The 25,947-nt window shown below is 39.3% G+C and overlaps 1 protein-coding gene across 2 annotated transcripts in view; it reads right to left on the bottom strand.

The window, feature by feature from the left end:
* Positions 1-25,947, bottom strand: part of ROS1 (ROS proto-oncogene 1, receptor tyrosine kinase) — a 126,501-nt gene that overhangs the window by 40,798 nt on the left and 59,756 nt on the right. Inside the window, exons 19-31 of one of the 2 annotated variants that reach the window (XM_069599148.1) lie at positions 24,337-24,554; positions 23,844-24,004; positions 23,328-23,472; positions 20,353-20,615; positions 18,148-18,211; positions 17,183-17,385; positions 15,225-15,430; positions 13,859-14,142; positions 6,490-6,669; positions 4,700-4,902; positions 3,016-3,160; positions 1,917-2,149; positions 1,652-1,828 (exon numbers count right to left, since the gene is read on the bottom strand). In XM_069599148.1, the coding sequence (XP_069455249.1) occupies positions 1,652-1,828; positions 1,917-2,149; positions 3,016-3,160; positions 4,700-4,902; positions 6,490-6,669; positions 13,859-14,142; positions 15,225-15,430; positions 17,183-17,385; positions 18,148-18,211; positions 20,353-20,615; positions 23,328-23,472; positions 23,844-24,004; positions 24,337-24,554 (2,482 nt within the window). The remainder of the gene's footprint in view (positions 1-1,651; positions 1,829-1,916; positions 2,150-3,015; positions 3,161-4,699; positions 4,903-6,489; positions 6,670-13,858; positions 14,143-15,224; positions 15,431-17,182; positions 17,386-18,147; positions 18,212-20,352; positions 20,616-23,327; positions 23,473-23,843; positions 24,005-24,336; positions 24,555-25,947) is intronic. The other variant, XM_069599149.1, reaches the window with a different exon arrangement.

The following is a 25,947-nucleotide window of genomic DNA, read 5'->3' as shown; positions in this document are numbered from 1 at the left end:
TGTCGAACTCTGTGACCCCATGAATCGAAGCACGCCTGGCCTCCCTGTCCATCACCAACTCCTAGAGTTCACTCAGACTCACATTCATCAAGTCAGTGATGCCATCCAGCCATCTCATCCTCTGTTGTCCCCTTCTCCTCCCGCCCCCAATCCCTCCCAGCATCAGGGTCTTTTCCAATGAGTCAACTCTTCGCATGAGGTGGCCAAAGTACTGGAGTTTCAGCTTTAGCATCAGTCCTTCCAAAGAACACCCAGGACTGATCTCCTTTAGAATGGACTGGTTGGATCTCCTTGCAGTCCAAGGGACACTCAAGAGTCTTCTCCAACACCACAGTTCAAAAGCATCAATTCTTCGGCACTCAGCGACCACTGGAAAAACCACAGCCTTGACTAGACGGACCTTTGTTGGCAAAGTAATGTCTCTTACTTAAATAGATGTCCCCCAAAAAGATGATCCCTCAATTTCTCCAATTTAAAACTGAATTTTTATGAAATTACTATTTTCTATATAGGGAACAAATCATCATAAACATGCTCAATGGAAAAAAATCCAATTAAACTATGGTCTTTGATCTTATCAACTCAATACTTAGAGCAACTTATCACTGCTGTTGCCTATTTTTCATAGTTTTTATCTAAAAGTACAAGATTCTGAAAAATATTTTATATAGTAAAATTTTAAAACCTCTGCGAAGCAACTTCATTTTTAAAGAAAAGTGAGGTCATGACCATACTGATTTGTTTTTACAAAACACTCATAACCAGTCTTTACAAATATGGACACACAAATACATAGTAGTGAAAAATGAAATGTCACAATTATAAAAACTTAATAATCTATTAAGTGTATCAGTATAAAAATCAATATAGGTTTTCCTTAGAAGTGAACTAATTAGATTAACTGATGCTTAAATTCAGTGGATATCTTTACATTGGTTAATGCATGAAGATTTTTGAATGAGGAACTATTTAAAGTTTACAAGCCAAGGTCCAACTACTTTAGAATAAACTAGTTTATCATTTACTTCTTTCCTGTTGCTATACAGTCCTTAAATGTTTGAAAGAACATTTATAAACAGGTTTTAGGTTTATGTTTGTTCATTTTTTTTCCATAAGTGAAAGTGAAAGTGAAGTCGCTCAGTTGTGTCCGACTCTTTGTGACCTGTGGACTGTAGCCCACCAGGCCCCTCTGTCCATGGGATTCTCCAGGCAGGAATACTGGAGTGGGCTGCCATTTCCTTTTCCAGGGGATCTTCCCGACCCCGGGATCGAACTCAGGTCTCTCGCATTGCAGGCAGATGCTTTAACCTCTGAGCCACATAAAACAAACTGCTATGGAGTTCAAACCAGAGAACCATGCTGATAACATCTAAAGCAAGTAAAACATTATGAAACCAGTAAACCGTAATTTATACCCTTTTATGTGGAGCCTTTTAAGAGCAAATTAATCTCTCTGGGAATTTTTTCCATCAGAAATCAGTCTAGATAGCTTACCACGTCTATCCGGAAAATCTGAATCAATGAATGTTGTCAAATATTTCACTCATTTAATACAAGTGAATGCCCTCAAGATATGTTTTGGAAAAAGCCTTTTGACTTATTCTATAGCATAAAACAAAGATTTGCATTAAAAGTGTACACTGAAATGTACCTTTTGGAGTTCAAACCAAAATCTAATGAGGTGAACATTTGATGGAGCATTCCAATGTAACTGCAAACTAGTGTTCTCTGGAAGAAAGGCATAAGGTTTCTCTGGCGAGTCAAATGTTTCCACAGTGACAGGGTGACTCTCCGCACACCACATTTCCTCGGCATGGCAGGCCAGAACCTTTTAGTAAAAAAGAACAATTGCTTAACCTTCCCTGAATCTTGGCTCTCGAGAGTGGTAATTAAAGTACCCAATCCACTGGCCGTACCTTTAACACATAGAGTTTTCCACCAGACAGTCTAGTAACGAGGAGAGAGAGACTTCCATCTGGATATTCACTTTGCCTTAGTGGAATCTCTGGAATGGGAGCCAGATGAGAGATTGCCACCTGATAGCGGACGGACTCTTTCGGTCCATTTGGCTTGTGAGATTCCCTCCAGGATATAACGAGGCTGGTGTCTGACTGCACGGTTGTGTTAATGAGCCAAACTGCCTCTGGTACTGAAATAAATAGCAGTGCACAATAAGGGATGTTGCAACATCACTGAAAGACGGAAAGAAGTCATAGGGTCTTGGTTGAAGAATAAGCATATCATGTGAGCAGAATGAATGACTGATGTTCCAAGGGAAAGCCAGCCTCTTATATAACGGTAGGTTACCAGGCTGCCTGAAAGGCTCCCGCTTATTTCTGACTAATGACTAAATCATTCTCTGACTCCAGCCTGAGGATCTGGCCAATTCTGGTGAGTTTTGTGAAAGCCATCGGAGACAGGTGCAAGAAATGGCATTTCCTCATAATAATCGTCACCTCTTACAACACATTTTCAGGCTCTAAATCCGTTTTCTTTGAGGCAATGAGGTTACATAACTTTGCATCTCAGCAGCCCTCAGTAAAATTTACATAGACCTATGGCTGATTCATGTTGAGGTTTGACAGAAAACAACAAAATTCTGTAAAGCAACTAAATTAAAACTTCAATTAAAAAATAAACAAAATTTTTAAAATTCACATAGAGAAAAAGTTTGACTTCCTGGGTCTTACCACGTGTACAGAGATCTATAAATATACAGGAAGAGAGTGACACTGTGTGGTGAGACCAAAGAATGTGTTTCCAGTAACACAGAATTGGTTGTGATGTTTTGCTATACAGTTGCTTTTCATTTTGATGGAATATTATCCATCATCTTCTGGTGTTAGAGTAAGGATGTCATCAGAATATTCTTCTAAAACACATTTTCTTACTAAGCTTAAAAAAACTCACATGAGAAAGATTTCTTAACATCCAGATAAAAACCGAATATAGGCTCACATATCACATTAATGGCAAAATCCCACTCTAGAAACCCACACCATGCCCATAACTCACCTCCACTTTTAGTTTTTCCCCAAATCTCTTTTCCCAGAGGTATTTGTTCCAAAGGATCTGAATAATAATTCTTTACAGCTATCTGTATCATATATGTTGAAAATGGTTGTAAACCTTCAATAAAGGCTATACTCTCCTGAAATTCCTGTAATTAATTTTAAAAAATCAATATCTTATTCTTATTTTTTGTACAAATGTGGAGACATTATTTAATCAAAGAGATAAAAAGGAAAAGACTCAAATTTTTAAATTTATTTTTAAATCTTAGATCATGACTGATGGTCTTCATTGTCTCAGTCGGCCCAGACCTGAGTTGTTTAATGTTTCCAGGAATAAATGCCAAATGATTGGCAGCCCTCAGTCAATTGTGACTTAATTATTTCATGTAGGATGTTGAATTCTCAGAGGACAAAACTGTCTTATTAGCCTTGCATTAAAAATACCTTCAGCAGGAAGGTATTATACGGATGGGACACATAAGTGAATACAGTAAGTTACATTACCTAATCATTCTTAGAAATAAAGCTTAAGAAACTGAAAAGGCTTTCCTTAGACCAACGGTTCTCAATTTTGGTTATACTTTGTAATCATCTGGGGAACTCTAAAAAAACACTGAGGCCTGGGTCCGACCCCTAGAGATCTGATCACGTTAGTCTTAGGTGACGCACGTGCTCAGAGACTTTAAAAACTCCAATGAACCATCAAGGCTGAGAGCCACTCACTGCCTTGGATCCATGTTAATCACTGGGAAGCCAAAATGATAGATTAGCTCTAATAAGAGAAATGCCAATGCCAGAAGCCCAGTCTTAGTCAGCCAAACGATCTAATCTGTCTCTGAAACAACAACTTTCAGAACTGTGTAAAGGAAGATTAAAACAGACAAAATTCAAACATAAATACTATATTTTTAACAAATAGACAAATGAAGTAACAAGAGTCAGATGTACTTTCCATCAAAGTGTACAGTGCTTGTTACCTCCAATAGATGATGGCCAATTTCACCTTTTGATTTGATCAAAAGATAAGTACAAAGAAAAATACTAGAAACACATGATTCCATCACATGGAATTGGAACATCCGTGATGGAATCCCTGGATTCCATCATGGATCAGTGATGGAATGAATTGTGTCCATTCATTCATTCAAGAAATACTTAGTAAATGCCTATACAACGGCAAGTATTATGCTAGGTGCTAGGAATACAGTGATGGATAAAAAGGTAGTCCCTGCCTAAGCGCACTTTTCACAACATGTAGAAAATAAATATATAATGTACAATTTGTATATTAGCTATATACGATGGAAGAGAGGTACACAATAATGTTCTTTCTGTCCAATTTACTTCTTACCCTTCAATCTGTTGGGATGGCTACAAAAACAGGTCTCTATCACTTTCTGGGTTTAATTAGATAATATTAGAGAGGCAACAAACACAGCTCTTTTAGGACACTCAGGGAACAGTTACTATAAGGCAATCTACCATTGGTTAGAGTTAATGTACTTCCTTAGAGCTTAACTTGCTGCTAGGCAAGAGACTAGAATCCAGAATGGTTTGATGATTCAGCTCTAAAAATCAGAGGAAGAGCATATTTCAGAACATTATACAGAAAATACTTCGGCTGAGGATTTTATATCAAAATAGGGCATCTTGGAAAAAGACAAGACAACTGGCTTCAGCCTTACCAGCATTTTATCTCTCAGTTCAGAGCTGTTCTTCATGTCAATTACTTCTTTATAGTAAACCAGGTATGTGGGAGTGGGACCCATGATGCCATCCCATGTGAGTTTTGTCCGGGCGGGTGGTAATCTGATTGTGAGGCTGGTGTTAGTAGTGTTAAGTATAGTTGGCTCTGCAATATCAGAAGCTAGAGACAGAAATGCTCTATCTAAAATAATAATAAAAATGATTAAATATATACACACATATGGACAAGAGAGAAATAGGAGATTAATCTAACATCAAGGATAATGTCGCATTTCATTTTTATGTAACTGATAAGGTATGATATATTGGAGTGTTGGAAATGTTATTCTGGACAGGAAGACACTTTTTTTTTTTTTTTCAGGTAGTTTTGAAGATGATAAATGCCTGGGGAAAAGAGATCAAAGTAACCGGTAATTGCTTACAATTTCCAGCAGATGGAGCTAAAGTACGCCTAATTATGTACCTGCGGCTGCTTAGTCACTCAGCTGTGACCAAGTTGTGACTGTGCGACCCTATGGCTTGTAGCTCGCCAGACTCCTCTGTCCATGGGATTCTCCAGGCAAGAGGACTGGAGTGGGTTGCCATGCCCTCCTCCAGGGGATCTTCCCAACCCAGGGATCGAACCTGGGTCACCTGCATTGCAGGTGGGTTCTTTACCACTGAGCCACCAGGGAAGCCCTAATTATGTACCTAGACAACAGCAAAATGGACCCTTTTTTATTTGAAGAGAGTAATGAGAGTATTCTATCAATCACATTTTTCAATAAACTCCTATGATGAAACCTGATGTCACCTTTAGGACTTTCATTCTACAAATACGCCTGTGTGCTCAGCCTCAGCCAGATATTGCACGTGCCTTTTGAATCTCTTAATGAATTATTTACCAAAATATACATTCAGCTTACTTATGAATTCTCCTATTTTTCATACTGTATAACTTACATATTTTATAACTGAATACATTTAAGCAAAGAGAGTTTCTTTTATTCATTTCTGTTCATCTCTAAGAGGGAATTATACTGAATTTAGAATGACATTGTGACTTTAATGGAAGAGAGAACTTGAGAAAACCACTTTAGGTTTGAATGTCACCCATAAGGCTATGTGATGCTGTTTTTGTTTTTGGTTGGTTGGTTTTTATATTCCAAACATTTTTTATTATGACTCTCAGCAAGAAATACAGTCAGTTCCACCATAATATGATACATACATTCCTAAAAGTCATTGCATTAAACAAAATCCAGGTTTGTGGGGAAAATAGATTTAGGAGCACAACACTAGAAAACTTCATGAGTAACACATGAAATAAGCAAGATAGGAACAATAAAAATAGTAGCACACATGTACACATGTTAAATAGTTGACATATATAATACTATAATACATAAGTCGTTTCACCTTGAAAAAGACCCGAAATTAAATGCAAAGCTTTTTGACACCACTGGGAAGTCTAAAATATCATCAGGGGAGACACAAGACAAAAAGAAGGGAAGTTATATGACTGAGAAGAGAAAGAGAACAGAGACTGACAGGACAAGGATTTCCCACATCTAAAGTGGCCTGCCACAGCCCAAGCCACGAGTACACAGAGAGATAAACTGTGACCCAGGGCAAACAGCAATTGCAGTGTGCCCCAAACCCTGCCCTCTGGAGCAATGCTGAGAGCACAGTGATGGGCTGGAAGGACTGCCCTGGAGGAGCAGACATGATGAGATTTCCCTGACCCTAAACTGGGGGAACAAGCTTATAAAAACTGTGACTTTCCTACCTGGAAAAGGCTGTAGAACTGAACTGTAAACCAAAATATGCTTACTCCTTGGGGCTTCTACCTGGGAGAGGATGGCCCCATTGCTTTTCTTTGCTTGATAAATCTGTGTGCTGTCCTCTGCTTTGGAGATCCAATATAGAAATTCTCCATCCACAGTCAAGCTAACAAGCATTTTTCCTGCTGATGAAAAACATAAATGAAAGAAAGAATGTAAAGAACAAAATACATAGCTGACATTTTCTGCTGTAAGCAATGTGTGAAATCTTTTGATTTCAATTTTGAAAGTATTATTTCAGTGTGAAAAAATAATTTTGAGTTTTTAGCCTAAGCATTTTCCAGATATTTTCTCATTTTAGTGCCATATCAACCCAACTTGCCATATGAAGCCATATCAAAGCAAATACTATTATTATTAGTCTAATTTTATAATTAGGAAAGTGGGGCTTGGAGGGATGAAATAATCCCCTCAAGGCTACAAAGTTATCCAAGGGCAGACCAGTATTTAAAATTTACTAGTGGATCATCAAAAAAGCAAGAGAGTTCCAGAAAAACGTCTATTTCTGCTTTATTAACTAGGCCAAAGCCTTTGCCTGTGTGGATCACAACAAAGTGTGGAAAATTCTGAAAGAGATGGGAATACCAGACCACCTGACCTGCCTCTTGAAATATATGTATGCAGGTCAGTAAGCAACCGTTAGAACTGGACATGGAACAACAGACTGGTTCCAAATAGGAAAGGGAGTACGTCAAGGCTGTATATTGTCACCCTGCTTATGTAACTTATATGCAGAGTACATCACGAGAAACACTGGACTGGAAGAAGCACAAGCTGGAATCAAGATTACTGGGAGAAATATCAATAACCTCAGATATGCAGATGACACCACCCTTATGGCAGAAAGTGAAGAGGAACTAAAAAGCCTCTTGATGAAAGTGAAAGAGGAGAGTGAAAAAGTTGGCTTAAAGCTCAACATTCAGAAAACGAAGATCATGGCATCTGGTCCCATCACTTCATGGCAAGTAGATGGAGAAACAGTGGAAACAGTGTCAGACTTTATTTTTTGGGCTCCAAAATCACTGCAGATGGTGATTGCAGCCATGACATTAAAAGACACTTACTCCTTGGAAGGAAAGTTATGACCAACCTAGATAGCATATTCAAAAGAAGAGACATAGTTTGCCAAAAAAGGTCTGTCTAGTCAAGGCTATGGTTTTTCCAGTGGTCATGTATGGATCTGAGAGTTTGACTGTGAAGAAAGCTGAGCGCCGAAGAATCAATGCTTTTGAACTGTGATGTTGGAGAAGACTCTTGAGAGTCCCTTGGACTGCAAGGAGATCCAACCAGTCCATCCAAAGGAGATCAGTCCTGGGTGTTCTTTGGATGGAATGATGCTAAAGATGAAGCTCCAGTACTTTGGCCACCTCATGGGAAGAGTTGACTCATTGGAAAAGACTCTGATGCTGGGAGGGATTGGGGGCAGGAGGAGAAGGGGACAACAGAGGATGAGATGGCTGGATGGCATCACTGACTCGATGGACGTGAGTCTGAGTGAACTCCGGGAGTTGGTGATGGACCGGGAGGCCTGGCATGTTGTGATTCATGGGGTCGCAAAGAGTCGGACACGACTGAGCGACTGAACTGAATGATTTCACATCAAACAACACTGACTGAAGGGAGGTAAGAGATGAGGCTCAGGGCTCACTGCCTTGCTCAATACTTTTATCAATAATTGAGAATGAATGCAGAACAAACATATTATCAAGTTTGCAGATAATGCATGAATCTTACTGTTGCTAGTGCATTCAGTCCAGCTTACCATTCAAAAATATAACAGCAGAATCATGAAATGGAAGGAAATTTAACAGCATTTAATTTAATAACAAATATAACATCCTAAATTCAAGATTAAAATTAAGTCTGTAAATTAGGAATGAAAGAAATCTGGCTTAATAATCATTAAAACATAAAGAAGACCATGAGTTCTTCAAATGGTAGGCAGCTCAAAGGCCTGATGTCACCTTCAGCTGCAGCAAAAGAAGACCTGGGTAGTCAGAGGTCCTCTGCGCTGACCAAAACACATTCAATGTTCAGTGAGTTATTATGGGGCAACATTTAAGAGGATTAAGCAGCTAGAGTAAAATCTCAGGAGGCTGACCAGGGCAAAGAAAGATCTAGAAGCCACATTGCCTAAGGAGTATTTATAGATACTTCAATTTTTCCTCTAAAGAAAGTGTTTAGCATGGGCTATGACAGCTGTTTCTACAGTTAAGTGCCTATCATGTGGAAAGTGATTGACTTATTCTTTGTAAATTTAAAAGTCAGAATTCAGGTCAGTGACTAGAGGAATGGGAGAAAACTTTGGTTAAACAAGAAAAATAGATAATATTTAGAATTGCACAAAAATTAAACAGACCTCTTTATAAGGTAGTAAATGTTTTATAAACAAGAGCTCAAGGCTGTTTTTGTAAATATTCTTCCAATATTATGTCAGCTAAATGATCTTTAAAGTCATTCTAATCTTCCAATTTTGGGATTATGGATTTCAATTGTGGCTTCAAGAAAGACTGACTAGTTCTATAAGATAAGGGCCCATTAGGTAATTCTTGTGTATCAGATGGTAAGGAAAGTTGTTCTGACACTTGTTTAAATGGTCAGTTCAGTTCAGTTCAGTTCAGTTGCTCAGTCGTGTCTGACTCTGCGACCCCATGAATCGCAGCACGCCAGGCCTCCCTGTCCATCACCAACTCCTGGAGTTCACTCAGACTCACATCCATCAAGTCGGTGATGCCATCCAGCCATCTCATCCTCTGTCATCCCCTTCTCCTCCTGCCCCCAATCCCTCCCAGCATCAGAGTCTTTTCCAATGAGTCAACTCTTCGCATGAGGTATCCAAAGTACTGGAGCTTCAGCTTTAGAATCATTCCATCCAAAGAACACCCAGGACTCATCTCCTTCAGAATGGACTGGTTGGATCTCCTTGCAGTCCAAGGGACTCTCAAGAGTATTCTCCAACACCACAGTTCAAAAGCATCAATTCTTCGGCACTCTGCTTTCTTCACAGTCAAACTCTCAGATCCATACATGACCACAGGAAAAACCATAGCTTTGACTAGATGGACCTTTGTTGGCAAAGTATGTCTCTTCTTTTGAATATGCTATCTAGGTTGGTCATAACTTTCCTTCCAAGGAGCAAGTGTCTTAATTTCATGGCTGCAATCACCATCTGCAGTGATTTTGGAGCCCAAAAAATAAAGTCTGACACTGTTTCCACTGTTTCCCCATCTATTTCCCATGAAGTGATGGGACCAGATGCCATGATCTTCATTTTCTGAATGCTGAGCTTTAAGCCAACTTTTTCGCTCTCCTCTTTCACTTTCATCAAGAGGCTCTTTAGTTCCTCTTCACTTTCTGCCGTAAGGGTGGTGTCATCTGCATATCTGAGGTTATTGATATTTCTCTCAGTAATCTTGATTCCAGCTTGTGCTTCTTCCATTCCAGCGTTTCTCATGATGTACTCTGCATAGAAGTTAAATAAGCAGGGTGACAATATACAGCCTTGATGTACTCCTTTTCCTATTTGGAACCAGTCTGTCGGTCCATGTCCAGTTCTAACTGTTGCTTCCTTACCTGCATATAGGTTTCTCAACAGACAGGTCAGGTGGTCTGGTATTCTCATCTCTTTCAGAATTTTCCACACTTTGTTGTGATCCACACAGTCAAAGGCTTTGGCATAGTCAATAAAGCAGAAATAGATGTTTTTCTGGAACTCTCTTGCTTTTACCATGATCCAGCGGATGTTGGCAATTTGATCTCTGGTTCCTCTGCCTTTTCGAAAACCAGCTTGAACATCAGGAAGTTCACGGTTCATGTACTGCTGAAGCCTGGCTTGGAGAATTTTGAGCATTACTTTACTAGCGTGTGAAATGAGTGCAGTTGTGCGGTAGTTTGAGCATTCTTTGGCATTGCCTTTCTTTGGAATGAAAATTGACCTTTTCCAGTCCTGTGGCCGCTGCTGAGTTTTCCACATTTGCTGGCATATTGAGTGCACCACTTTCACAGAATCATCTTTCAGGATTTGAAATAGCTCAACTGGAATTCCATCACTTCCACTAGCTTTGTTCATAGTGATGCTTTCTAAGGCCCACTTGACTTCACATTGCAGGATGTCTGGCTCTAGGTGAGTGATCACACCATCGTGATTATCTTAGTCATGAAGATCTTTCTTGTACAGTTCTGTGTATTCTTGCCACCTCTTCTTAATATCTTCTGCTTCTGTTAGGTCCCTACCATTTCTGTCCTTTATCGAGCCCATCTTTGCATGAAATGTTCCCTTGGTATCTCTAATTTTCTTAAAGAGATCTCTGGTCTTTCCCATTCTGTTGTTTTCCTCTATTTCTTTGCACTGATCACTGAGCAAGGTTTTCTTATCTCTTCTTGCTATTCTTTGGAACTCTGCATTCAGATGCTTATATCTTTCTTTTTCTCCTTTGCTTTTCGCTTCTCTTCTTTTCACAGCTATTTGAAAGGCCTCCCCGGGCAGCCATTTTGCTTTTTTGCATTTCTTTTCCATGGGGATGGTCTTGATCCCTGTCTTCTGTACAATGTCACAAACCTCTGTCCATAGTTCATCAGGCACTCTATCTATCAGATCTAGGCCCTTAAATCTATTTCTCACTTCCACTGTATAATCATAAGGGATTTGATTTAGGTCATACCTGAATGGTCTAGTGGTTTTCTCCACTTTCTTCAATTTCAGTCTGAATCTGGCAATAAGGGGTTCATGATCTGAGCCACAGTCATCTCCTGTTCTTGTTTTTGCTGACTGTATAGAGCTCTCCATCTTTGGCTGCAAAGAATATAATCAATCTGATTTCAGTGTTGGCCATCTGGTGATGTCCAACTGTAGAGTCTTCTCTTGTGTTGTTGGAAGAGGGTGTTTGCTATGACCAGTGCATTTTCTTGGCAAAACTCTATTAGCCTTTGCCCTGCTTCATTCCGCATTCCAAGGCCAAATTTGCCTGTTACTCCAGGTGTTTCTTGACTTCCTACTTTTGCATTCCAGTCCACTATAATGAAAAGGACACCTTTTTTGGGTGTTAGTTCTAAAAGGTCTTGTAGGGCTTCATAAAACCATTCAACTTCAGCTTCTTCAGTGTTACTGGTTGGGGCATAGACTTGGATTACTGTGATACTGAATGGTTTGCCTTGGAAACGAACAGAGATCATTCTGTCATTTTTGAGATGGCATCCAAGTACTTTATTTCGGACTCTTTTGTTGACCATGATGGCTACTCCATTTCTTCTGAGGGATTCCTGCCCGCAGTAGTAGATATAATAGTTATCTGAGTTAAATTCACCCATTCCAGTCCATTTTAGTTCGCTGATTCCTAGAATGTCGATGTTCACTCTTGCCATCTCCTGTTTGCCCACTTCCAATCTGTCTTGATTCATGGACCTGACATTCCAGGTTCCTATGCAATATTGCTCTTTACAGCATCGGACCTTACTTCTATCACCAGTCACATCCACAACTGGGTATTGTTTTTGCTTTGGCTCCATCCCTTCACTCTTTCTGGAGTTATTTCTCCACTGATCTCCAGTAGCACATTGGGCACCTACCAACCTGGGGAATTCCTCTTTCAGTATCCTATCATTTTGCCTTTTCATACTGTTCATGGGGTTCTCAAGGCAAGAATCCTGAAGTGGTTTGCCATTCCCTTCTCCAGTGGACCACATTCTGTCAGACCAATCCACCATGACCCGTGGAAGACTTTAATCAAGGCTGTTTTAATATTGCAATAGTGGAGGGAAACGTGCACAACTCAAATACAACAACAACAGCTGGGGGCTGTAGCCGACAAGGAGAGGAGACATCAAGGGGCAGGGGCGGGGAACTCCTGCTAACTGGTCCAATAGGATTTTTGCTAAAGGCAAGCCAAGAACATCAACAGTGAGGGATAAAGAACTCGGTCAGATACTGAGTGGGAGGGATTCTCTCTAAGCTGATTTGGCAAGATTCTTGCTAAAACTGGACTCAGCAAGGATGGACATGCAAGGTCAAGTATGAGGCCTAGTTTATTTCACTCCTCACAAGAGTGTAACTAAAGTTTAATCAGGGTCCAGTGGTTAAGACCCTGGACTCCATGCTTCTACAGCATGAAGCACCAGTTGGATTCCTGGTCCAGGAACTAAGATCCAGCAGGTCACAAGGCACAGACAAAAAAAAAAGGAATTAAAGTTTGACCAGGAAGTCTTTATCTTTGTGAGTCTTTGTGAGTGTCTTTGTGAATCTTTTGTCACAGACTCAATAGAAGCAAGTTATTCTCCCAGTAAGAGAAGTTCAAAACATTACCTCTAATCTGAAGCCCACTGAAAGTACATTGCAATTGTTTCTAGAATGCTCTGGGATTTGTCAACAAAACCATATATTCAGTTATACCACACAGACACACATATACATTTGCAGTTTCAAAATGCCCAATAGCACTTTTAGTGATGGAAATCTTTTATATCTATACTGCCCAATACAGTAACCATTAGCCACTTAATGGGTTTTGACCATTTAAAATGTGACTAGTATGGCTGAGGAATTAAATTTAGAATTTCATTTTAATTAATTTAAACTTAAATCACCAGATGTGATGAGCGATTACTATATTGGATGGTGAGGACTAGAGCCTTAAGAATATATGTGGATGTTTAGGGTATCTTTTAAAATTTTACAAGTACTGCTAATTAGGAGACTACCAAATGACTTTAAAATATTTCCTCCATAAGCTTGTGAATTTCAGCAACTAGATCTGTCAAATATTGACCAAGTCCCACTAAATGTGGAGGCAATGAGATCTGATGATCTCATGGGAGTGAAGCACTGATAGGAAGAGCAGGGATGCTGGAGTTAGACCCAGTTTCAAACTCCAGCTCCTGCATTAACTGTAACCCTACAGACATGTGACGTCACCTTTCTCAGCCTCAGTTTCCTTATCTGTAAAACGCATATATTACTATCTACTTCACTGAGGTATTTTGAAGATCAAATGCAATAAGGCATTTAGTAACCTGTTTAGAATATGTAATCGAGCTCAATAAGTTGTATTAATAGTTCTGTTAACTGTAAAATGACAAGAAGAAAAAAGTTTCCTACCGGTCCAGAAAATTATGCGAATGCCTATGTACAATTTGCCTAAGTACAACTTGAAATCCACAAAAACATCTGGCATGGTTTGGAGTAAATACCATACAGTATATTATTTGTATGTATATACATATATATATCCATTTGAGTATGTGTTGAATGTAACCCCTTTTTAATGGGATGGGAAGGTCTCCCATCGCCAGTGAAGATCTGCATACGCACAGGTGTCTTACCGAGTGGAGCAGGCAGGATGATAACTTGCCAACACTGACATGATTCTAGATCTGTTGCCCAGATCTCTTGACCTTTGACAAAGTATATCTGTGGTTTCTTTAGATCAGAGGTGTCAATAGTCATTGCTCCACTCAACTCAGATTCAGTCACGTTGCAAGAACATTGGCTGCCATTTGGATGGTTTATGACTGGAGGTTGCAGAATTCGGTGAACAGTCTGGTTCATAATACTGTAGTAGAACATCTGAGATCCAGAATCAAAAACTTCTGTCCAATATAGGCGACTATTGGGGGGGGGGGGGAAAGATCCTCCAATTTAATCAGTTAAACCTACCATCACACATATCACTTTCTAATGAAGAGAAATCATTTCTAATGACTGTGGGAACAAATGCCACCTTTAGAGAGGACATGTCTCAGTGCTCAAAAAGCTTCTGATGGAAAAGGTCACATGAAGTCCAGTATGTAGCATTTTCCAACAATTTCTCAATAAATGTGTTTACAACAAAAGCCTTGGACTATAATGACCTTGTAAGTGTGTGTTAGTCACTCATCTGTGTCCGACTCTTTGTGACCCCATGGACTGTAGCCCATCATGATGGCTTCTCCATCCATGGAATTCTCCAGGCAACAATACTGCCGTGAACAGCCATTCCCTTGTCCAGGGGATCTTTCCTACCCAGGGATCAAACCCGTGTCTCCTGAATTGCAGGCGAATTCTCTACCGTCTGAGTCAACAGGGAAGCCTTAATGATCTTAGGTATTGTATTAAATGGCTCATTAAAGGCTCTAAATATAAAATACATTTGCATACTTTCCATCAACACCATCGCCGTTCCTCTCTTCTTAAGTTTGTTTCTACTTAATACTAGTTACCAATCTAGTTTCAAGATAGACTATAACCATGCTAATGGCACAAACACAAGCAGCCTGAAAAACTTCCCTTCAGGTCTGAATGGAGGTCTTACAATTCATCTAATGAATTAAAGACAAATGAGCCCAGAATATCATTCACTGTGCAAAACAAACTGCCTATCTCCTGCTCATTTCCCACCACTGTCTCAATCCTCTTCCTGTCCTTACCAACTGGGGGTATTTATTAAATTCACTGGATTAAAAATACACTTCAGTTTCCTGCTGGTAATTAATCTAACTTTAGGTTAAAGGAGTTCTCAGTATGGATGAATTTTATATATTGGTGGTTATGGGCTCATTATTCATACCTAGAATTACTTACTGTAAGTTAACATCAAGAACATTAAGCATTGTATTGTCCCATCATTGACTCTGATATTAAACCAAAGATATCACATTAAATATGCTTATATCTACCTCATCACAATAGAAACAGATACACTTCACATACCTTAAAAAAGGATACACAGAAAAAGAAGTTATTGTTGAATTTCTGTTGCAAACTTTCAGCTTCCTGGGATATTTCACCTTGTTTTCAAGATCCATATCAAATATTTGCATTTCACTTTGTGATTCTTTCAGCACAAAGTAGAGGTGCCTTGAAATCCAGTCAATTGTAATAAATGTGATATCAAAAACCAGTGCATCTCTGAAAATCTTAACAACAGGTAGAAAGCACAGTCAAGAAGATAGAGGTCATTTTCCTTAAATCTGATGACCTTTTTTAAACATTCGGATTACTTATTAACTGCACTTCTCTTTTGTGATATCAAACCTTGATAACTCTGGATTGTGTACCATTGTAACACGGGACCTCTTTTCACACGCGGTTAATTTCAATCACCATGGCTTCAACTGTAATCCATAGACCAGTGCTACAAATCTACATTTTCAGGCAAGATGGCTCATTGAGTTATTGATTCAAATATCAAACTACCAAATGAATGATCCCAGAAAACAGAATGCATCACTCCACCCCAAATCTCCTTTTCTCCTGCATTTGATATTATTATGGATTTCCAACACTCACCTGAGGAACAATCTTGACAATTGTCATTCACCCTTGACTTCTTCCTCCCATTACTACCCGTAGTGAATTAGTCCTATTTTAAATATCTTCCAAGTTTATCCTCTCCTCTTTCACTCACTGTCTCTCGTTTCCTGCTTAACATTTCCCATCTGGATTTCTGTGATAGCCTCCTGACTGCCTCTGACTTAACCTTCTCTAAGGTTATTCAGACAGGTAACAGAGAGGTCTTCCTGAAACACTAGTTGATTGCATTAATAATCCACTAAATGTCTTGAATGGCTTAATGTTGGCTTTTAAATTGACACTCAACTCCTTAGCACAGTAAAGAAGGCCCACTCCATTCAGGGCCCTGCCCGCCTCTTCAGCTTTAACACCTGCCTTTCACTCTGCCCCCTCACCTCCATCTCCATTCCAAGTTCCTTCTACTTGCTGTTGTGTAGTCTCCAAATCATGTTCAATTCTTTTGACACCCCAAGAACTATAGCCAGGCTCCTCTGTCTGTGGGATTTCTCAGGCAAGAATACAGGAGTGGGTTGCCATTTCCTTCTCCAGGGGATCTTCCCAACCCAGGGATCAAACCCACGTTTCCTGCATTGCAGGCGGATTCTTTACTGCTGAGCCACCAGGGAAGACCTCCTTCTATTTACAGCTCCCCAAAAAGGCTGTGACTCTCTGGTTTCCCAGACTTTGCTGATCTCTCAGCCATGCCCCACTTTCACCTGGTTCATCATCTTTGTACCCAAGATGTCTCTCCACTCTACCACTATCACCGCCATTCCACCCTGGGTTAAGTATCCATTCTCTGCAGTCCCATTGCATCCTGCCCTCGGCACAGCACTTACAGTCTTCTGCCTTTCCCCTCCACTAGCTAAATTCAGTGAATGCCTACCACATGCCAGGCATTGTGCTAAGTGCCTTCCAAGGCTTAGCTCATTCATCTTCACCCTAAGATGAGGGACTATGCAACCACAGTGGTTAAAGAAACTGCTGACGGTCACAGATCTAGCATGTAATAGAGTCAGAATTAAACTCTAGCTTATCAGATTTCAAAGCTCACCCTCTTAACCACTATGCAACCCTGTCTTCCTTATCTTAGACTAATACAAGACTGGATTTGTTCAAAGACAGTGACTTTTTTTTTTTTTAACCTCTATCTCAGGTAACGCAGTGCCTTAAATCCACTGTTTACTAACTTAAGCCTGAATCACATTTGCCCAAAATCTAACCTGAATTCATTTGGAACTAAAAACCGTACAACACCTGTCTTTTTCAGCCATTCTAATCTTAATGTCTCAACCACCGGCCAGTCATTTTAATCACAGGTTTGTGTGATAGGCAAATATTCCACTTTCGTTCAAAGGAATTACATAGCACAATACCTTAGTGCTGGACCGGTTGTCCATTCTGAGGAGGAAGAGGGAGTCTCCCTGAGCACAGTACCCCACTGCATCATCAGCTGTGTAGCCCATGGCAGTGACATCGCCTTCTGCCGAAAACGTCCACGCGACCTGATTTCGATCCATATCTAACAGAGTTATCTTGTTGTCAGCGAGAGTTATGAGGTATGGAAATGGGTTAATTTCTAAAAACAAAACCCATAGATAATATGTATGAGAAAAAGAACTTTAGCAAAACCCCTTGGTTCAGTATCAGACCATTTTGAAACCCATGAGTCTCTGGGCTCATGGGCTACACCTATACCTGTCTCAAAGGAGACAGCCCAGGCACTCTAAGCCTGGGTCTATATAACCAGGTTAGGTGGTGATAAAAATTGATTACTTTGTTTGACTTTAATTTCAGCTCAGAGATAGTACTTGGGTATCCCTGAGAATACTAAGGGTCAAAATGTTTTTAAATTATTAGAGAGAGAGTGAAGTGAAAGTCGCTCAGTCATGCCCAACTCTTTGCGACCCCATGGACTGTCCATGGAATTCTCCAGGCCAGAATACTGGAGTGGGTAGCCATTCCCTTCTCCAGGCGATCTTCCCAACCCTAGGGATCAAACCCAGGTCTCCCACATTGCAGGCAGACTTTTACCAGCTCAGCCACAAGGGAAGCCCCAAAACACTGGAATGGGTAGCCTATCCCTTTTCCATGGGATCTTCCCAACTCAGGAATCGAACCAGGGTCTCCTGCAATGCAGGCAGATTCTTTACCAACTGAGCTATCAAGGAAGTTCCTGATAATTAAATCACTAATTGTTATTAATATTTGATAGTCAAGTCAAATTTATATTATATAAACAATATAATATTAATATTTCTATAAAACTGATATAATATTAATATTTTATAATTAAATCACTAACTAATTAACATTTGTACAGGTTTCAGATCATAAATACCTGATGTTTTGGACTTTACTATGTCAGAAAATGGTCCAGGTCCTTTGGATGTGAAGACTCGAACCTAAAGAAAGAAAAAGATGTAAAGAAGTGCTTTCAGAAGTGTCCTGAGTGACAATAATTAAGTGCTGAGACTGATAAATTATTGAATGCTTCATTTCAGAGTTATGAGATACATTATGAATAGTTTCAGTTAGTCGCATCTAAGTATACAGCAATAAATTATGGGGAAAAATATTGCCCTAAACTACTATTGCTAGGGCTTTTTCGTCCAGAAAAGTACAAAGTAATGGCACAAATCCCTATTGCAAAAGATCTAACATTTTTAAAAAAAGGTCTTTAGCTATTTCCAAAATTAAGTTACATGGAATATTTAACAGAAACAAAACTATATCGATTATGGTAAACTTCCACTTATCATGAAATCCACATGAAGTTTCAAATAACTAAATTTACTATACTTTTTAAAAAGGAGATTTATACAAAGAAAATAGTAAATAACCCTTATGTTTGAAAATGAATAGTGTGTTTCAAAACCACTTTTACGTAGATTATCTCCACAGCTACTGAGAGCAGAAACTGGACAAAGATCATCATTAGGGTGTCCAGCCAAAAGGACACATGTAGGGCCTGGCATGAGAACTAAGTCTTCTGAGGTCTGTATGCTTTTCTTCCCACTGTGCCATACTGCATTCCAATAGCAACATTTTTAAACAATTTTTATTCAATGTCTTTTATTATATAACAATTATTTCCACTTCCAAACCTTGCCTGTGTACTATAGCCTACAAGAAAATTGCCGTCCATAATGATGACCTTGAAAAACAGATCCTCAAGTGTTCTCTCAATCAACAAAATATTGGTTCATTTTTATTATACTTCTCTTAAATCAATTCTACTGTATTCTATTTATTACCATCTGTCTCTGGTGTGTGTGTGTCTGTCTGTGTGTAACATGGTGCATACATACATACACATATATTTTACATATATCAAGCAGTCTCCACTTTTGCACTGGACTATTCAAGTAAAACTCATGCCTTTGCACGTGTGTCACTTTGCAAAGTTCTGTGCTGAGATTTGAACCACTATAACCATATAGGCTCAGCACTATAGAATCTGCCTGCCAGTGCAGGAGACATGGGAAGAGCCCCTGGAGGAGGAAATGGCAAGCCATTCCAATAATCTTGCCTGGGATATCCCATGGACAGAGAAGCCTGGTGAGATACAGTTCACAGGGTCACAAGCAAGTCAGACACAACCGTGAGACTAAACAACATCAACAAACCATAGAGGCAAGCACACCTAACCAGTATATTTGTTTAACTGGCACACACATAATTCTTAACAAATAGGAATGTGTATTATCTTTCACTTTTATGTATAATTTTTATTAGTATATGTTAACCTAATATATTATAAAAATAATTGTTGAATTAAAATTGTACAAAAATAAAATAGATCTTCTGGAAACCACAAATCTTTAAAACTCTCCCCAAAACCATATGTTTCCCAAAAAGGATGGAAAATAACTCTAAATGTGCACAGCCTTGTCACTAGCCTGATAGATAATGAAGATGTAAAAATCATCAAGCCATCTACCATAAGGGGAAAGCTTTGTCATACTAAATTTAAAATGCCCAAACAAGTGGCAGTAGCTTTTTCCTTTTGACTTCTACTCTCTTTCACTTTCTTCTCTCTCAGCAGCCAGGTGAAAAATGTGAGATGTCAACTACTTAGACCCTCAGCTTTTATTTCCTTCGATAACCGGAAGTAAGGGCATCCCCACTTGTTGGATGCCTCCCAGCATTTGATGTGATGTGATGGAAAGGATTCTAGAAGCCAGACCAAACAGCACACTACTTCCCAACCACACAGCTTTGGTACCTCACCGACACACCCAGGGACATGCTTTTTCTTCACAATGTGAAGATCAAATGAGATAATCAACATAAAAGCGCCTACCGTGATACATGGCCTTTAGTGATGGGGCCAAAAATAATGATTTGTTCTGAATCTGGAAGCAAGAAAGTGTCAAGATGTCCTTTATCCTAGCTGTACCCTCTCCCTGCTGTATATTTGCTGCCCACTTGACCTCTGTGATTACAGCATACATCAGATTATTAACAGAGCAGACTTCTTAACCTGGTCCTTTAATCCACTGTCTACACTAAGACCCCCGTATCCCCATTTTCACTCTCGTACCTGGAAGGCAACACTGTAGCCGGGACTCACGCCCTCAAGTTGAAAAGACATCACTGAGGGAGTGACATTGACAGCAAGCCAGTCTTCAACTGTTCTGTTTGTGTCGTTTTGGTTGAATATTTGGTAGAAAATTTCAAATCTTGTTAACACACCATTTTCATGCTGAGGCTTATTCCACCTAAATTCCACCACAACTTCATTCTTGTTACAGTGTTTTTCACCTGGTAATATAAATATTCTTGGATTCTCTGGTGCTGACGGAACTGAAAAGCAGAGACACAGGGCAGAAAAGAATATAAGGTCGACTTCTATCACTCACGATGAGGGTGCAGAGCAATGTAGTAATAAATATTTCTCATTCCAGGCAGTTAAGGTGTATCTATCTTGTCCTTAAAGATCCTCTGGAGAGAATATGCCATCGATTTCTTCAGGAACCTATCCTGATATTTCTGCTAGTTTTCCTTTTCTCCAACCCAAATCCTGCTTACTACTATTGAGGCTCATCTTTCTAGTCTGTGTTTGTATACATGGAAGCTGGCTAGTTCTCCTGAGAAAATACAGTATTTACTTTCATTCTGGAGGCGGAAATGGCAGTCACCACTGGAAGGAAGACACTATCTCTATCTAGATTTTAGCCAGTTCAGGGTATAAAATAAAGCATACCCAGGGTCCGGATCATCTCATCTAGAACCCTCTCTGAGAGTATGGCTTGACTGTTGCCATCTATTCTAGAGCCAAACCAAGAAACTGAGCCTCTCACAGTCCTTTAATTAATTTCTCTCTGTGTGTGCACGTCAATCAAGAGAAGCTCTTCAGCCTGTTTTCCAAGTCGTGCCATCCAAGACGTCCCTCTTCTTTCTCAGGATTCCCCCACAAGGTCTTCTCCCAGTCTGTCACTCCAATCCCATCGCTCCTTAATGTTCAGCCCTCACATCATTATCCAATCCCCAGGCCTTCTTACATTGTCCGTACATGGGATAAACCTCTTCTTGCTTCATCCTTTAGAGCCCAGCTTAAGTTTCCACTCCCCGAAGGAAGGCTTTCCCTGGTCGCACCAGTCCCCAAGCATGGCCCTCTCTTAAGAATGCTTCACCTGATAGAGGCGAAGTTTTCACGGCTTGTTCATTCACTCTCTGCTACTGCTAGTCAACTGTCATTGTCTCATTTCTATTATTATTAGCACTTTCTGTGTTTTTCTGTCTGCATTTTTTTAACTTTCCCCCCCAGCTTTATTAAGATATAATTGATATACGGGCTTCCCTGGTGGCTCAGACAGTAAAGAATCTCCTGCAATACAGGAGACCCAGATTCAATCCCTGAGTCAGGAAAATGCCCTGTAGAAGGGAATGGCACCCGCTGCAGTATTCTTGCCTGGAGAATTACATGGACAGAAGAGCCTGGCAGGATAGAATCCATGGGGTTGCAAAGAGTTGTATACTACTGAGTGACTAATACTTTCAATAGACATATAACGTTTAGGTTTAAGGTGTACAGTGCGATGGTGTGATACACACATATATATTGCAAAATGATTAAGGTCAATTAACACATCAACTTACATAATTATAATTGTTTGATGTGGTGATAATATTTACTATCTACTCTCTTAGCAACTTTCAGGTATATAATACAGTATTGTTGACTACAGTTACCATGATGTACATTGATCCTCAGAACTCATAACTGTTTTATGAGCTTCATCAGAGAAAGAGAGAAAGCACCTTTTCTTGATCCTTATTAAATCCCCCCAAATCTAGGAGAGGACTGGCACACAGTAAGTGCTTAATAAATATTTGTCAATTTGAATAATTTCCAACTATATTATAAATTTCCCCCGAGGCAAGTGCCAAATCGTATCATCCTTCCTTACTGCTGAGTACTGAAGATACCTTGCTGTCAGTATATCCCCTGATGGGTGCAGTCAAGTCCGTTTCCACAGAAGAATTCTACCAAAGCTAACATCCCAAGACAATCTCAAAGAGTGCACACCTGGATCCAAACGCTAACTGCTCCAGAACCTGCCCAGGTTCCACTATGTTCCTGTTATGAGACTCACGAATAAATACTGCTGATAAAATCTTAACAGTATAAAAAAAATGCAATGGCAAATGGATTTCTATGTTTATTGAGCTCTTACTGCCTGCCAGGTCCCATGCTGGGAAGTTTATATAGATTAAATTAACATGATATGATCATTTGCCAATGTTTACAAAAATGACTGAGTGGAGATTTGAAGAAACTAGAGTGAAAAGTTCAGAGTAAGCCCCAGCCCCGCCACTTACTAACTGTCCTACATGGGGCAACTCCTAGGCTTAACATAACATAATAACCTGCTAAGAGATTGTTATCTCTTAGCATAACAGAGATAATAACACCTGTTCTACCTACAGCAGAGCTATGTAATGATCAAATAAATGATACAATGATGTTTCTGACACATGATAGGGATGTAATAAATGTTTAATAAAGAAATGATACATATAAACGTACTTTGTACATTTTTAAGTGATATACACATGTAAAGGTGTGGCTAATTTTCTTTTTTAAAATATATTCCAAAGAAAAACTTTTTTTTTTAAAGTTTAGACATCCGTTGTTCACCTACAGAAGATTCTGAGTTACCATCTGTAAGAACACTTCCTGGTAAACCTGCCTTCCAGGAAATTTTTACGTTCTTAAATCCCCTTCGTCCTTATGAAGCATTTCACAAATAACCTGAAACATATTTCTGCATTATATACATACATCATCACAGTCAAATGAAACAGTCTTTAAGGAATCTGAAATACTGTTTCGAAATGAATTATGCAGATTTAATTGTGCTAGTCTATTCCCCAAAAAGTCACTGAAAGAGTATTGAATCTAAATACATCTACACAAAACTAAATATTATTGTTAAAAATGATTAATTATCCATTCTAGATCATGGAAAGCGAGATTTTGCCTTTTTTAAAAAGAGATTTTAGCCCCTGTACCTGTTTCGGGTGTTCGGAGTGATAGAGATGTTTGGGGACCCTTTCCCCAGTAGGTATAAGGAATGACAGAAAGATTAAATGAGGCATAGGGCTCCAGCCCTTCCACAGTAAATACAGGTTTAGACTGTTGGTCACTAGCCAGGAACTAAAATATAAGCACAAAATATTATTTTCTTAGGAAGAGAATCATAACATTTTTTTCCAAATTACAATCTTAAAACTTTGGTCCACGTGAAAGTTAACCTTGCAATTTTGGAAATGCTAATGTTGGTAAGTTTCATGTTGTTCCACAACACTAGTGTATGTAACACACGAATGGTTAACACTAACCATAAAGCAATCAGAGACTAGCTGTAAAACAGAATTCTCAGGAATAATCTTTATAACCAAATGCTACAGGAACAGTGAGGGAGATGGATTCAGCTAAGTAAAGAAAGCACAAATCAGTATAGGCAGGCCTGATGAAGATGGTACAATCTGTTTGAAAACCAGAAGTTACTAGAACCAATGCCATACCTTAGAATGAGCACTAAATTCCACACTGTAGAAAATTATGCCCCAATCCACTGCTGCGGGAGCATTCCAGAGGATGTGAAATCTCGAAGCATTTCCTTCAATCATAAATGAAGACTCTGGAATGGCATCAGGGATAACCTTAGGGGTAAAGGAAAAGTTCCCTAAGGGATGAAAGAAAGAATAGAGAGAGAAAAAATGGGGATTATCAATTATCGTGGACACATGGAATATTAATAGAAATTGCTGATAATTAGAACCAAAATGAAAATTTTCTTTCCTTTAATATATTCTGAAAATCATCTTTTTCTGACTGTTTCAGGCTGAAAATTTGGGTTAAGAGTTAAAAGGATTGCAAGCAAATCAACAGAAACTACTAAAGCCATTTTTCCCTCTTAAAACATAATTTTATAGGAAAAAAAAAATACCCCAACCTTAAAATTTATTTAACAGAAAGTGTGGAGAAGAGAGGGTAAGCAGGAATAAAATATCGTACCTGGCAGAGGCTTGAGGGATGTCTGAACAATTGTGAACTGATTAAATTTGGCTGGTTCCAAAACAGAGACGCTGGTCCTCTGACCGATTTCCTGAGCTGTGATAATCCGAAACCCATTGATCCAGAAGAGCCGACCACTGTAGTACATCAGTGCATTCTGGGAAATGTCGGAGGTACTCCAGGCTGCGAATTCTGTGATGGTGGTATCCCCAGCGCTGCTGAAACAGGACGCCAGTTAGCGTGTGTGTCTGGAGTGGGGTAAGGGTTGGTACATTCAAGCAGCGAATTCAAGGGGAGAGAATGTGTGTTTGTTTAGTGTGTGTGTTTGAGAACAAACTTGGCGACAATAATTCTCATTATTCTTAACTCTATGTAAAGTTGACTTTTTGCATTTCTTTCAGGAAGTATTCCTAAAGTAGATTTTCCAGGGCTTCTCTTACGAATGTGATATGGCAATAGCAAGTGTTACACAGATCTTAATAAATCCTCGTGATTTTTCGTAACAACCCCACATCGAAGGCACAACCCACTGATTGGTTTCTCCTCACTGCCTTCCTCTTGTTCTTGGTTAGTCATACTGTTTACTCACCAATCTTTATTCTAAGCTGTTTGATCCTTCACTTTTACTATTCACAACTGTCGGTTGCTTCATTGATACTTACCAATTTCCACAGTTTAGTCCAAATGCTCTGTTTCAGACCAGGGAATTCAAGTAAACAGAATGTCATTCAAAATTGCTTTTAAAGTTTTTTCTCAATGATGAGGAATTTTATAATGATTTTTACTTTAAAAATCTGCTTGGTTTACTCCGGTTTTCTAGTACTAATTACTCCGGTTTTCTAGTACTAATTACTCTGGTTTTCTAGTACTCAATAATAACTATCTCAGTGATTCTCAGCCTTTTGGAGTAGTCATTTCATTTAAAAAAAGTGATTTCTCTAAATCTTTTAAAGTGTTGACATTCCCCTTTATAGAAAAATATGGCACTTAAAATAAATAAAAGTTTTGTTTTGAGAGTTTCATAATACCTCCTTGAGAAAACCAAAATTACCTCAGAGGATCTGGAAGTTGTGAGCCTTATAAAGAAAAACGACATTCACACGTACTATTCCCATAGTCCTTTTCCTTGTAAAAGATTCTTTATTCATACCTATTCAGATGTGAAGACAGCACCTGGCTTGCCTTTTGGACTTTCACCTTTTCTAATTTTACACTTTCTTGTTTCCACTTCTCATGAGACCTTTCCAGTATATCTCTTGGTGAGATATATAAAACCAAATTCCATATGGAAGGAAGCTCACCAAGCAGGATGCACTTGACCTGAGAAGGCTGGCACTTCTGGACCATGCACAGGGCTGCTGCAGCCTAGATCTTACAGATAGGTTCCTGTTAGCCTTGTTCACAAGTGGTTTATTCAGCATTCCCCAAACAGTCTCTAAGACAGAGACCTCCCTGCAGGCTGAGACTGGAAATCCCTTAATTGTCATTGGCTGGGATTGCCCTTCATGCCCAGCTGAAGACTATTACTCTGTGAATATCTTCTGGGCCGATCCAAAAATTCTTGACATCTGGTATTCATCACAAATTCAGCACAACCTCCTCACTTGCAGG

This window comes from Ovis canadensis, chromosome 8 (genome assembly GCF_042477335.2).
Source record: "Ovis canadensis isolate MfBH-ARS-UI-01 breed Bighorn chromosome 8, ARS-UI_OviCan_v2, whole genome shotgun sequence".
Lineage (NCBI taxonomy): Eukaryota > Metazoa > Chordata > Mammalia > Artiodactyla > Bovidae > Ovis > Ovis canadensis.
The sequence above is the reverse complement of the archived record's forward strand: the minus strand, read 5'-3'. Positions and strand labels throughout refer to the sequence as shown.